The sequence below is a fragment of the Coregonus clupeaformis genome, chromosome 11, assembly GCF_020615455.1.
Source record: "Coregonus clupeaformis isolate EN_2021a chromosome 11, ASM2061545v1, whole genome shotgun sequence".
NCBI classification, from domain to species: Eukaryota; Metazoa; Chordata; class Actinopteri; order Salmoniformes; family Salmonidae; genus Coregonus; species Coregonus clupeaformis.
In genome coordinates, this window is record NC_059202.1 from 42,302,257 (window position 1) to 42,317,197 (window position 14,941).

Genomic DNA, 14,941 nt, shown 5'->3' on the forward strand with positions numbered 1-14,941 from the left:
TCAATTTCGAGTCTCATAGCAAATGGTCTGAATACTTATGTAAATAAGGTATTTCTGTTTTTTATTTGTAAAAGATTTGCAAACATTTATTAAAAACCTGTTTTCGCTTTGTCATTATCGGGTATTGTGTGTAGATTGCTGAGGATTATTATTTTTTAAATCCATTTTCGAATAAGGCTATAACATAACAACATGTGGAAAAAGTCAAGGGGTCTGAATACTTTTCGAAGGCCCTGTATATTTTGACCATTAAAGAGATAGTGTAAGATTTTGGCAACTAAAACCTTTTTCTACTTAATCAGAGTCAGGTGAACTCATGGATTACCATTTGTATGCGGTTTGAAGGAAGTTGTGGGTGGTTTTGTGAGCAGATGCTAGCCATCTTATCACAATTACTGGAAGTCTACATGTACAGGTACAGTAGCATGCTAGGTGTACTTGTAGACTTCCAGTCATTATGCTAACGCTAGTTAACATCGGCTCGCAAAACTACCTATAATTTACATGAAACTGTATGCAACAGGCTTACACTATCCTTTTGAGTACTTTATTTATATACTTGAATTATAAGAAAAAAATATGGGAGAAGTTCAAAAGTAGATGGAGTGGTTTAGTGCAGAGAAACACTGGTTAGTATGTAAAAAAAATGAAACAAATGATGTTCCTGTGTTTTTTATATGTATTGTAATATTTTGTGTGTATTGTGTCATGTCAAATAAAACTTTACCTCTTTACTTGTCATGGTAATTCAAGTTAGTGTGGATTTATGGATGTGTTGTATACTGTCATGAAGGTAATATGACCATTGCATGTTTCATTAGCTGGACTAGCTATACAGTTTATGACACTGTCATGAAGCATTATGACCATCTTGTGTCGCTTTACTTGGACTAAGAAAATACACTTTACTGTTTACAAGAACGCTATTGTTTAATTGAATGGTTTTCATTGCGTGGTAGGTTTTGTGGTCTTGACACTCTTATGTAGGTGTCATAACCAGCCATAAAATAACACATTATATGTCACAACAGGTCAAAAAAATGTGTCATTACAGTGTTATGGCAATATTATGACAGGTTATGACAAGTTATGACTATATGCGTCAAATAAAGTGTTACCGATATATAACAAGCTGGCACTTAATGAACTGTACAAGGCTATAAACAAGCAGGAAAATGTACATGCAGAGGATGCTTTTCTTGTCGCCGGATATTTTAATTTAAGATGCGTGATGCCCAATTGCCATCAACACGTCTTCTTCATCACTAGGGGAGATAAAGTCCTAGACCACTGTTACTCTACCCACAAGCAAGCATATAAGGCCCTCCCCCGTCCGCCATTCGGCAAATCAGATTATGACTCCGTACCGCTGCTTCCTGTTTTAATTGCAGAAGCTCAAACAGGAAGTACCTGTGACACGCTCCGTTGAGAAATGGTAATCAGAATCTGAGGTTATGCTACAGGGCTGCTTTGCTAGCGCTTATTGGAATATGTTCAGAGTCGCCGCCGATAACATCAACGAGCTAACCACCTCCGTCACCGGCTTCGTAAGGAAATGCATCGTTGTCCCCACAGTGAAGGTTCACTGCTTCCCCAATCGAAAGCCCTGGATTAACACCAAGGTTGGCGCTTAACTAAATGACAGAACTACTGCACACCTGGCTATCGCAGACAACCCTGAGGCTATGACTAAGGACAGGAACAAATACAAGAAGTCCCACTATGACCTCCGCAGAGTCGTCAAACAAGCAAAAGGACAATATATGAATAAGGTGGAATTATATTACACAGGCTCCGACGCCCGCCGCATGTGGCAGGGGCTACAGTCCATTACAGATTACAAAGGAAGACCTAGCTGTGATCTGCCCAATGATACCTCTCTTCCAGACGAGCTCAATGCATTTTATGCAGGTTTCGAGAATAACAACACCGTACCATGCGTGAGGGCCCCCGCCGACCCAGAGGATTGGTGATCTCACACTCAGAGGCCGACGTGCATTAAGGTCTTTAATCAGGTCAACACTCGCAAGGCCACAGGGTCAGACGATATTCCAGGGTGCGTTCTCAGAGCATGCGCAGATCAGCTGGCAGGCATATTTACAGTAATTTTCAACTTCTCCTTCTCCCAGTCTGTAATCTCCACGTCTTAAGATGACTACCATTATTCCTGTTCTCAAAACCTCTAAGGCTTCATGCCACAATGACTACCACCCTGTAGCACTCACATCTGAAAGTGCTTTGAAAGGCTGGTTATGGCACACATCAACTCCATCATCCCAGACACCCTAGACCCACTCCAATTTGCATACCGCCCCAACAGATCAATAGATGACACAATCTCAATTGCTCTCCACACTGCCCTCACCCACCTAGATAAGAGGAATACCTATGTGAGAATGCTGTTCATTGACTACAGCTCAGCGTTCAACACCATGTCCCCTCCAAGCTTGTCACCAAGCTTAGGACCCTGGCACTGAACACCTCCCACTGCAACTGGATCCTGGACTTTCTGGCGGGCCGCCCCCAGGTGGTGAGTGTAGGCAACATCACCTCTGCCACGCTGACCCTCAACACAGGGACCCCTCAGGGGTGTGTGCTTAGTCCCCTCGTGTACTCCCTGTTCAGCCACGACTCCAACACCATCATCAAGTTTGCTGCTGACACGACAATGGTAGAGCTGATCACCAGCGACGATGAGACAGCCTACAGGGAGGAGGTCAGTGACCTGGCAGTGTGGTAACGGGACAACAAGCACGCCACCATCCACAACGAGGGGGCTGCAGTGGAGCGGTGTCCAAATCACTAAAGACTTAAAATGATCCACTCACGCGCACAGTTGTGAAGAAGGCGCGACAGAGCTCTTCCCCCTCAGGAGGTTGAAAAGGTTTGGCATGGGCCCTCAAATCCTCAAAAAGGTATACAGCTGCACCATTGAGAACATCTTGACTGGCTGCATCACTGCTTGGTATGGCAACAGCACCACCCTCCATCGCATGGTGCTACAGAGGGTGGTGTGGGCAGCCCAGTACATCACTGGGGCTGAGCTCCCTGTCTTCCAGGCCCTCTAAATCAGGCGGTGTGAAAAGAAGAACTCTAGCCACCTAAGCCATAGACTATTGTCTCTGCTTCCTGACGGAAAGCAGTACCGGTGCATCAAGTCTGACTCCAACAGGCTCCTGAACAGCTTCTATCCCCAAGCCATACAACTGCTAAGTAGCTAACAGAATGGCTACATGTACTATCTGAGTTTACCCTTTTTTGCACTATCTCTATGCACACTCACAGGACTCTACACACTCACACCCACTGACACTCCAACACATACATATCATGCACACACATTTATATTGAATCTAATGTACACACACGCACATGCACTCACATACAATCATAATTTACGCTGCTGCTACAGTACTCAGTTTATCATACACTACATGATCAAAAGTATGTGGACATCTGCTTGTCGAACATCTCATTCCAAAATCATGGGCATTAATATGGAGTTGGTCCCCACTTTGCTGCTATAACAGCCTCCACTCTAGATGTTGGAATATTGCTGCAGGGACTTGCTTCCATTCAGCCACAAGAGCATTAGTGAGGTCGGGCACTGATGTTGGGCGATTAGGCCTGGCTTGCAGTCGGTGTTCCAATTCATCCCAAAGGTGTTCGATGGAGTTGAGGTCAGGGATCTGTGCAGGCCAGTAGAGTTATTCTACACCGATGTCAACAAACCATTTCTGTATGGACCTCACTTTGTGCACGGGGGCATTGTCATGCTGAAACAGGAAAGGGCCTTCACCAAACTGTTGCCACAAAGTTGGAAGCACATAATCGTCTAGAATGTCATTGTATGCTGTAGCATTACAATTTCCCTTCACTGGAACTAAGGGGCCTTGCCGAACCATGAAAAACTGCCCCAGACCATTATTCCTCCTCCACCAAACTTTACAGTTGGCACTATGCATTGGGGCAGGTAGCGTTCACCTGGCAATGCCAAACCCAGATTCGTCCGTCAGACTGCCAGATGGTGAAGCGTAATTGTCTCGGGCTCCCGAGTGGCACAGTGGTCTAAGGCACTGCATCTCAGTGCTTTAGGCGTCACTACAGACCCCCTGGTTCGATTCCAGGCTGTATCACAACCGGCCGTGATTGGGAGTCCCGTAGGGCGGCGCACAATTGGCCCAGCGTCGTCCGGGTTTGGCCGATGTAGGCCGTCATTGTAAATAAGAATTGGTTCTTAACTGACTTGCCTAGTTAAATAAAGGTAAAATAAAATAAAATAAATAAATTAATCACTCCATAGAACGTGTTTCCACTTCTCCAGAGTCCAATGAAGGCGAGCTTTACACCACTCCAGCCGGCGCTTAGCATTACGCATGGTGATCTTAGGCTTGTGTGCGGCTACTCGCCCATGGAAACCCATTTCATGAAGCTCCCAACTAACAGTTATTGTGCTGATGTTGCTTCCAGAGGCAGTTTGGAACTTGGGAGTGAGTGTTGCAACCGAGGACAGATGATGTTTACACGCTTCAGCACTCGGCGGTCCCGTTCTGTGAGCTTGTGTGGCCTACCACTTCGTGGCTGAGCCGTTGTTGCTCCTAGACGTTTCCACTTCACAATACGATCACTTACAGTTGACCGGGGCAGTTCTAGCAGGGCAGAAATTTGACAAACTGACTTGTTGGAAAGGTGGCACCCTATGACGGTGAAAGTCACTGAGCTCTTCAGCAAGGCCAATCTACTGCCAAAGTTTGTCTATGGAGATTGCATGGCTGTGTACTCGATTTTATATACCTGTCAGCAACGGATGTGGCTGAAATAGCCAAATCCACTCATTTGAAGGGGTGTCCACATACTTTTGTATGTATAGTGTATAACCTGATGCCTAGTCAACTTACCGCTATGCATATCTACCTCTGTCACTCCAGTATCCCTGCACATTGTAAATATTGTATTGGAACTGACCCTGTATATAGCTTCTTAGTTTCTCGTGTTCTTCTTATTTTTATTTATCATGTCTTTTTGTTCTACCTTTTGCTATTTTCAGTCCTACATTGATATTGATTACTGCATTGTTGGGTTTGGAGCTAGCAAGAAAGGCATTTCACTCTACTTGTGCACATGATATTAAAATGTTAAAACTATTTAATGCAAATTTGACGCACACTTACTAGGTAGCTATACTCAATCAATAACATTCAATGTGGGCTAACCAAGATAGCTAATATTACTAGCTATAGACAATCACTAACATTAGGTAAATATAGGCTTAGATAGTTTGTAAATCAAACTAGTTATAGCCAGGCTGACCTGGAGTCACATTAGGTCGGTCACATCCATGTATATTCAAGATAGCTAGCTAGCTAGTGCCACCAGAAGTTATGTCGCTATGTTGCCTTATTGATAGCATTTTAATGAATGTCACTCAATAAATAGCTATCTTATCAAACATTGTGTTCATAGCTATACTTGCAAACAAGCATAACTAGGAAACAACCACGAGCCTTGTCAATATGCTCAAGCTAGCTGATGTTAGCTAGCTACGCGTTAGCTTCCGATACAACACAAATTATTAATCAATCTACACTACCGTTCAAAAGTTTGGGGTCACTTAGAAATGTCCTTGTTTTCGAAAGAAAAGCAAAAAAAAAAATCCATTAAAATAACATCAAATTGATCAGAAATACAGTATTGTTAATGTTGTAAATGGCTATTGTAGCTGGAAACAGCTGATTTTTAATGGAATATCTACATAGGCGTACAGAGGCCCATTATCAGCAACCATCAGTCCTGTGTTCCAATTGCACGTTGTGTTTGCTAATCCAAGTTTATCATTTTAAAAGGCTAATTGATCATTAGAAAACCCTTTTGCAATTATGTTAGCACAGCTGAAAATTGTTGTGCTGATTAAAGAAGCAATAAAACCGGCCTTCTTGAGACTAGTTGAGTATCTGGAGCATCAGCAATTGTGGGCTTGATTACAGGCTCAAAATGGCCAGGAACAAGTAACTTTCTTCTGAAACTCATCAGTCTATTCTTGTTCTGAGAAATTAAGGCTATTCCATGCGAGAAATTGCTGTGTGTACTATTCCCTTCACAGAACAGCGCAAACTGGCTCTAACCAGAATAGAAAAAGGAGTGGGAGGACCCAGTGCACAACTGAGCATGAGGACAAATACATTAGTGTCTAGTTTGAGAAACAGGCGCCTCACAGATCCTAAACTCCCAGATTCATTAAATAGTACCTGCAAAACACCAGTCTCAACATCAACAGTGAAGAGGCGACTCCGGGATGCTGACCTTCTAGGTAGAGTTGCAAAGAAAAAGCCATATCTCAGACTGGCCAATAAAAATAAAATATTAAGATGGACAGTCTGAGATATGGCTTTTTTGATCAATTTGATGTTATTTTAATAGACAAAAAAAATAGCTTTTCTTTCGAAAACAAGGACATTTCTAAGTGACCCCAACATTTTGAACGGTAGTGTACGTGCACCATGACAAAATTCATAACAAAATCATAATAACAAAAAATCTATCAAGTTTAGACTGCTTGCATGTTTGGTGCAGTACAAAGCTGAACACTACGGTATATTCAGGTTCTTGCAGCTTCTCTTCTTCTTGTTGCTTCTGTTCTTCTGGCAATGTTCAACAGGTGCAAATAATTTCCCCCGCATAAACGAGCAGGTCCCGGTCGAGAGCGCGTGAGTGATTTCCATTCAGCGTGTGCATGTGACATAAGCTCGCCCATGTCACAGCATGTACCTTCAGAAGTCAGAAGTCAGAAGTCAGAAGTCTACTTCCTAAGTTTGAGTTATTCACTGCGTTAGCACACTCTGCCAACCCTGATGTTCTAGCAGTGTCTGAATCCTGGCTCAGGAAGGCCACCAAAAATTCTGAAATTTCCATCCCCAACTATAACATTTTCCGTCTAGATAGAACTGCCAAAGGGGGTGGAGTTGCAATCTACTGTAGAGAGAGCCTGCAGAGCTCTATCATACTATCCAGGTCTGTGCCCAAACAGTTTGAGCTTCTACTTCTAAAAATCCACCTTTCCAGAAATAAGTCTCTCACTGTTGCCGCTTGCTACAGACCCCCCTCAGCCCCCAGCTGTGCCCTGGACACCATATGTGAATTGATTGCCCCCATTTATCCTCAGAGTTTGTACTGCTTGGTGACCTAAATTGGGATATGCTTAATACCCCAGCCATCCTACAATCCAAGCTAGATGCCCTCAACCTCACGCAAATTATCAACGAACCTACCAGGTACAACCCTAAATCCGTAAACATGGGTACCCTCATAGATATCATCCTGACTAACATACCCTCTAAATACACCTCAGCTGTCTTCAACCAGGATCTCAGCGATCACTGCCTTATTGCCTGCGTCCGTAACGGGTCCGCGGTCAAACGACCACCCCTCATCACTGTCAAACGCTCCCTAAAACACTTTAGCGAGGAGGCCTTCCTAATTGACCTGGCCCAGGTATCCTGGATGGATATAGATCTCATTCCGTCAGTAGAGGATGCCTGGTTGTTCCTTAAAAGTAATTTCCTCTCAATCTTAAATAAACATGCCCCATTCAAAAAATACAGAACTAAGAACCGATATAGCCCCTGGTTCTCCTCAGACTTGACTGCCCTTGACCAGCACAAAAACATCCTGTGGCGTACAGCATTAGCATCAAATAGCCCCCGCGATATGCAACTTTTCAGGGAAGTTAGGAACCAATATACACAAGCAGTCAGGAAAGCAAAGGCTAACTTTTTCAAACAGAAATTTGCATCCTGTAGCACTAACTCCAAAAAGTTTTGGGACACTGTAAAGTCCATGGAGAATAAGAGCACTTCCTCCCAGCTGCCCACTGCACTGAGGCTAGGAAACACTATCACCACCGATAAATCTACAATAATCGAGAATTTCAACAAGCATTTTGCTACAGCTGGCCATGCTTTCCATCTGGCTACCACTAACCCGGCCACCAACTCTGCACCCTCTGCTGCAACTTGCCCATGCCCCCCCGCTTCTCCTTCACACAAATTCAGACAGCTGATGTTTTGAAAGCGCTGCAAAATCTGGACCCCTACAAATCAGCTGGGCTAGACAATCTGGACCCTTTCTTTCTAAAACTAGCCGCCGAAATTGTCGCTACCCCTATTACTAGTCTGTTCAACCTCTCTTTCATAACGTCTGAGATCCCCAGAGATTGGAAAGCTGCCGCGGTCATCCCCCTCTTCAAAGGGGGGTGACACTCTAGATCCAAATTGCTACAGACCTATATCCATCCTGCCCTGCCTTTCGAAAGTATTCGAAAGCCAAGTTAACAAACAGATAATCGACCATTTCGAATACCCCCGTACCTTCTCCGCTATGCAATCCGGTTTCCGAGCTGGTCACGGGTGCACTTCAGCCACGCTCAAGGTCCTAAACGATATTATAACCGCGATTGATAATAGACAGTACTGTGCAGCCGTCTTCATCGACCTGGCCAAGGCTTTCGACTCTGTCAACCACCGCATTCTTATTGGCAGACTAAATAGCCTTGGTTTCTCAAATGACTGCCTCGCCTGGTTCACCAACTACTTCTCAGATAGAGTTCAGTGTGTCAAATCGGAGGGCCTGTTGTCTGGACCTATGGCAGTCTCTATGGGGGTGCCACAGGGTTCAATTCTTGGGCCGACACTTTTCTCCGTGTATATCAATGATGTCGCTCTTGCTGCTGGTGACTCTCAGATCCACCTCTACGCAGACGACACCATTTTGTATACATCTGGCCCTTCATTGGACACTGTGTTAACAAACCTCCAAACGAGCTTCAATGCCATACAACAATCCTTCAGTAGCCTCCAACTGCTCTTAAACACTAGTAAAACTAAATGCATGCTTTTCAATCGAACGCTGCTGGCACCCGCCCACCCGACTAGAATCACCACTCTCGACGGGTCTGACCTAGAGTATGTGGACAACTACAAATACCTAGGTGTCTGGTTAGACCGTAAACTCAACTTCCAGACTCACATAAAGAATCTCCAATCCAAAGTTAAATCTAGAATCGGCTTCCTATTTCGCAACAAAGCCTCCTTCACTCATGCTGCCAAACATGCCCTCGTAAAACTGACTATCCTACCGATCCTTGACTTCGGCGATGTCATTTACAAAATAGCCTCCAACACTCTACTCAGCAAATTGGATGTAGTCTATCACAGTGCCATCCGTTTTGTCTCCAAAGCCCCATACACTACCCACCACTGTGACCTGTACGCTCTTGTTGGCTGGTCCTCACTACATGTTCGTCGTCAAACCCACTGGCTCCAGGCCATCTATAAATCACTGCTAGGCAAATCCCCGCCTTATCTTAGCTCATTGGTCACCATAGCAGCACCCACCCGTAGTCTGCGCTCCAGCAGGTATATCTCACTGGTCATTCCCAAAGCCAACACCTCCTTTGGCCGCCATTCCTTCCAGTTCTCTGCTGCCAATGACTGGAACGAATTGCAAAAATCTCTGAAGCTGGAGACTCTTATCTCCCTCAATAACTTTAAGCATCAGTTGTCAGAGCACCTTACCGATCACTGCACCTGTACACAGCCCATCTGAAATTAGCCCACCCAACTACCTCATCCCTATATTGTTATTTATTTTGCTATTTTGCACCCCAGTATCTCTATTTGCACATAATCTCTTGCACATCTAGCATTCCAGTGTTAATACTATTGTAATTATTCTGCACTATAGCCTATTTACTGCCTTACCTACATAACTTGCTACATTTGCACACACTGTATATATATTTTCCGTTGTATTTCTGACTTTATGTTTTTTTACCCCATATGTAACTCTGTGTTGTTGTTTTTTTTGTTATTGCACTACTATGCTTTATCTTGGCCAGGTCGCAGTTGTAAATGAGAACCTGTTCTCAACTGGCTTACCTGGTTAAATAAAGGTGAAATAAATAAAAAATAAAACCTAAAATGTCACAGCATGAACCTGAAATACAACTTTGGCTGTGAGTGATGTGGAAATAATTGGTCTCTAGGACAAATACTTTAATAAGTAAGTGGAGGTTTTGTTATAAAGTTGTGACTTTATGGGGCTGTCTATGAGAATTGTCTTTCTATCTTTCTAGGCTGTACTTCAGCTAAACTGCAGTACCGAAAATGTCCTCTGAGCACAGTGGAAAGCGTGTTTCGAGACCGGAAGCCTGGCCCCTTGGGTTACACCTAACTTTTTTAAGGGATAGTCCTAGGGTTAGGGGTTTTTCTGCAAAAAACATGATTGGTTTATAACTTTATAGCACTCTTGCTCCTTGCCGTGGCCATCTGCGGGTACTACATACCTCTTTCACTACATTCGCTGGGCTCATAATCTGAGGTAGCAACTGAGTCAGATCTACAAATCACCATTAGCTACTAAGCAATGAGATAGACCCATCCATGTGGCTTGCAACTCAGTGAACCTGCACAGCAAACGCTGAATTTGATGCCTACGAATGAACAGATGTCGACATATATCAATATATATATATATTTAAAAAAAAGTAATTTATCCGCTTAAACATTTATTCTGGCAGTTTTTAAATTGGCAACATCTTGAAAAAGGTGTTAGGTTTTACACCTTTTTCTGTTTCTGTTTTTATTTTTTGCTAACAATGACCGGAAAATGTTTCACTTTTGATGTGTAGGCACCAGCCATCTATGTCTCTGTGGGTCACCACAACTTGTGCCCAGGCGAACTGTGATATTTCTCACCAAGTAGCCGTAACCTTGTTAATATCAAGTTACCTGAGGTAAACCCACAAGGTTTACGCGAGTAGATCTAATTGGTTCCAAGATGGCGTAGCAGTGCGGTCGTATATTCTGTAGTGTCCTCGTGTAAATAGCAATTTTTTTGTTTTTTGTCTTTTTCGTATATACAGTGGGGGAAAAAAAGTATTTAGTCAGCCACCAATTGTGCAAGTTCTCCCACTTAAAAATATGAGAGAGGCCTGTAATTTTCATCATAGGTACATGTCAACTATGACAGACAAAATGAGATTTTTTTTCTCCAGAAAATCATATTGTAGGATTTTTTATGAATTTATTTGCAAATTATGGTGGAAAATAAGTATTTGGTCAATAACAAACGTTTCTCAATACTTTGTTATATACCCTTTGTTGGCAATGACACAAGTCAAACGTTTTCTGTAAGTCTTTACAAGGTTTTCACACACTGTTGCTGGTATTTTGGCCCATTCCTCCATGCAGATCTCCTCTAGAGCAGTGATGTTTTGGAGCTTTCGCTGGGCAACACGGACTTTCAACTCCCTCCAAAGATTTTCTATGGGGTTGAGATCTGGAGACTGGCTAGGCCACTCCAGGACCTTGAAATACTTCTTACGAAGCCACTCCTTCGTTGCCCGGGCGTTGTGTTTGGGATCATTGTCATGCTGAAAGACCCAGCTACGTTTCATCTTCAATGCCCTTGCTGATAGAAGGAGGTTTTCACTCAAAATCTCACGATACATGGACCCATTCATTCTTTCCTTTACACGGATCAGTCGTCCTGGTCCCTTTGCAGAAAAACAGCCCCAAAGCATGATGTTTCCACCCCCATGCTTCACAGTAGGTATGTTGTTCTTTGGATGCAACTCAGCATTCTTTGTCCTCCAAACACGACGAGTTGAGTTTTTACCAAAAAGTTATATTTTGGTTTCATCTGACCATATGACATTCTCCCAATCCTCTTCTGGATCACCCAAATGCACTCTAGCAAACTTCAGACGGGCCTGGACATGTACTGGCTTAATCAGGGGGACACGTCTGGCACTGCAGGATTTGAGTCCCTGGAGGCATAGTGTGTTACTGATGGTAGGCTTTGTTACTTTGGTCCCAGCTCTCTGCAGGTCATTCTCTAGGTCCCCCCGTGTGGTTCTGGGATTTTTGCTCACCGTTCTTGTGATCATTTTGACCCCACGGGGTGAGATCTTGCGTGGAGCCCCAGATCGGGGGAGATTATCAGTGGTCTTGTATGTCTTCCATTTCCTAATAATTGCTCCCACAGTTGATTTCTTCAAACCAAGCTGCTTACCTATTGCAGATTCAGTCTTCCCAGCCTGGTGCAGGTCTACAATTTTGTTTCTGGTGTCCTTTGACAGCTCTTTGGTCTTGGCCATAGTGGAGTTTGGATTTTCATTTCAAGGTCCTGGAGTGGCCTAGCCAGTCTCCAGATCTCAACCCCATAGAAAATCTTTGGAGGGAGTTGAAAGTCCGTGTTGCCCAGCGACAGCCCCAAAACATCACTGCTCTAGAGGAGATCTGCATGGAGGAATGGGCCAAAATACCAGCAACAGTGTGTGAAAACCTTGTGAAGACTTACAGAAAACGTTTGACCTGTGTCATTGCCAACAAAGGGTATATAACAAAGTATTAAAAAACTTTTGTTATTGACCAAATATTTATTTTCCACCATAATTTGCAAATAAATTCATAAAAAATCCTACAATGTGATTTTCTGGATTTTTTTTCTCAATTTGTCTGTCATAGTTGACGTGTACCTATGATGAAAATTACAGGCCTCTCTCATCTTTTTAAGTGGGAGAACTTGCACAATTGGTGGCTGACTAAATACTTATTTTCCCCACTGTATGAGGAAGTCTTTATACAATTATTGACTCCATGTTTCTATAGTGGGATGGCTAGCTATAGGCTACGTTGGAACAAGGTAAGACATGCATCATAATATGAAGTAAAATGTCCAGGTTTCAAACAATTAAGGAACAGGAAAAATATAGCGACACTAATGATAGGCCTAACTGTCTTCTGGTAGATGGAAAGGCTTTCCCAAAAACCTTCTCAATTAAATGTTAACTAGCTACAACGTTTTTATGCCTACCTGGCAGGATGATATCATGATTATTTGCACCAATCCACTGGCTATTTGTTTTGCAAACTCCATATCATGTGCTACAGAAACACCACTATCCAAACAAGAGTGCACTAGAATTAAATGGTAACTACACAAAAAAAATTGAAATGTTTTAGATTTTTCCTAGACCTCACAAGTGGTCTCCTGATGAGGTTTAATGTGGTTTAAGCATTGTTAGGGGCATACTTTTTTTTGGGGTGAAACCTGTGAAATTATGACTCAGTTGACAGCCTCATTTATCTGTTTAAATAGTAGGCCTACTATTAGCCAATTTGCTCAGTACAGCTTGGGTTGGCCTGACTGTGAGATACCAATATGGGATTCATCATTTTAGGTCAATTTTTCACACAGGGCGCCTTTTCCTTCTCCAGGCGGGCCATTTAGGAATTTTGGGGCAAAATTAGAGTACAGTGCATTCGGAAAGTATTCAGACCCCTTGACTTTTTCCACATTTTATTATGTTACAGCCTTATTCTAAAATGCATACATGCAAACACATACCGACTTGAGGGACAGACACAAGCAATGCCTCTCATTGTCACATAGAATCCCCTTCTCTAATGTAGCACCATCTAAACACATGCACACACACACACACACACACACACAACAGAGTCTGGTGCTTAGAGCAGGGCTAATTGCAGCTTGGTAATAATGTGCTATTTCTGCAATGATGCTATTTCCACATTAAACTGACTGGCTGTGTGTGTGCGCGTGTGCACACATGCGTGCTTGCGTGTGCATGCAGGGTGTGTATCATGGCTTGTTAAAGTGGTCTGTGTATCGATTCATCACATTAATAACTTCACAAACATCCTCAGATTGACTTGCTTGTAGACAATCAGCAATGTCGTTTGACAAAATGTTCTGTACATTGTTTTACACATTTCTGTGGAAGCTGAAAAAACTAAAGCTTATCTTGTCTTATCTTATCTTCTCTTATAAAAATACATCCAAGCCTAGTGTTTTGAAGGGCTCACATTCACAGATTTTGGTTCACAACAACACATCTTTGTAAGTATGTATCCATGTAATGCTACTGCTTGGGTAGGGCCTTAAAGCACTCTTGTTGCTTTCCAATCCATTTTACAACAGCATACAATTATGAAATGGGTTTGGATTATTATCAGAAGTATGACTCGTCTTACTCTCTCTTTTACTCTTCTCCTCAGTGCTCTCCCTTGTGATCCCTCAATACTTACTCACTCCTATTCCTCTGTGTCTGTAACAATTGACAATAAAGTAATGTTCTTCCTATGTTCTTCTTCTCCATCTGTAGGTACCACCAGGCTGCCAAAGAAGGGAGAGGTGCCGGAGGTGGACTATAACTTTGTGAGCGTGGAGCGCTTTATGGAACTGGAGCAAAGCGGAGCCCTGCTAGAGAGTGGAACCTATGAAGGTAAGTTCACTGACTACGACACAGACCACTAGGACATATCCATATCGCAAGAGGCTGAGATTTATTTTAACCGTCCCTTTTGATTGTTTACTCGTTTGTCATCTCTCTTGTTGTGGCTGCTTCACACCAAGCCTCACTTAGATTTTTCATATACAGTGCATTCGGAAAGTATTCAGACCCCTTGACTTTTTCCATTTTTTTTTTTTTTTTTACGTTACAGCCGTATTCTAAAATTGATTAAATACTTTTTTCCCCTCATCAATCTACACACAATACCCCATAATAACAAAGTGAAAACAGGTTTTTTGAAATTTTTGCACATTTATGAAAAAAAAAAACTGAAATACCTTATTTAATAAGTATTCAGACCCTTTGCTTGGAGACTCGAAATTGAGCTCATGTGCATCCTGTTTCTATTGATCATCCTTGAGATGTTTCTACAACTTGATTGGAGACCACCTGTCGTAAAGTCAATTGATTGGACATGATTTGGAAAGGCACACACCTGTCTATATAAGGTCCCACGGTTGACAGTGCATCCTTGAGAGGATCTGCAAAGAAGAATGGGAGAAACTCCCCAAATACAGGTGTGCCCAGCTTGTAGCGTCATACCCAAGAAGACTTGAGGCTGTAATC

At 42.9% G+C, this 14,941-nt stretch overlaps 1 protein-coding gene across 5 annotated transcripts in view; it reads left to right on the forward strand.

Annotated features, from left to right (window-relative positions):
* Positions 1–14,941, forward strand: part of LOC121555266 (membrane-associated guanylate kinase, WW and PDZ domain-containing protein 2) — a 333,480-nt gene that overhangs the window by 120,479 nt on the left and 198,060 nt on the right. For all 5 annotated transcript variants that reach the window (XM_045223560.1, XM_041869071.2, XM_045223559.1 and 2 more), the window contains exon 3: positions 14,186–14,305. In XM_045223560.1, the coding sequence (XP_045079495.1) occupies positions 14,186–14,305 (120 nt within the window). The remainder of the gene's footprint in view (positions 1–14,185; positions 14,306–14,941) is intronic.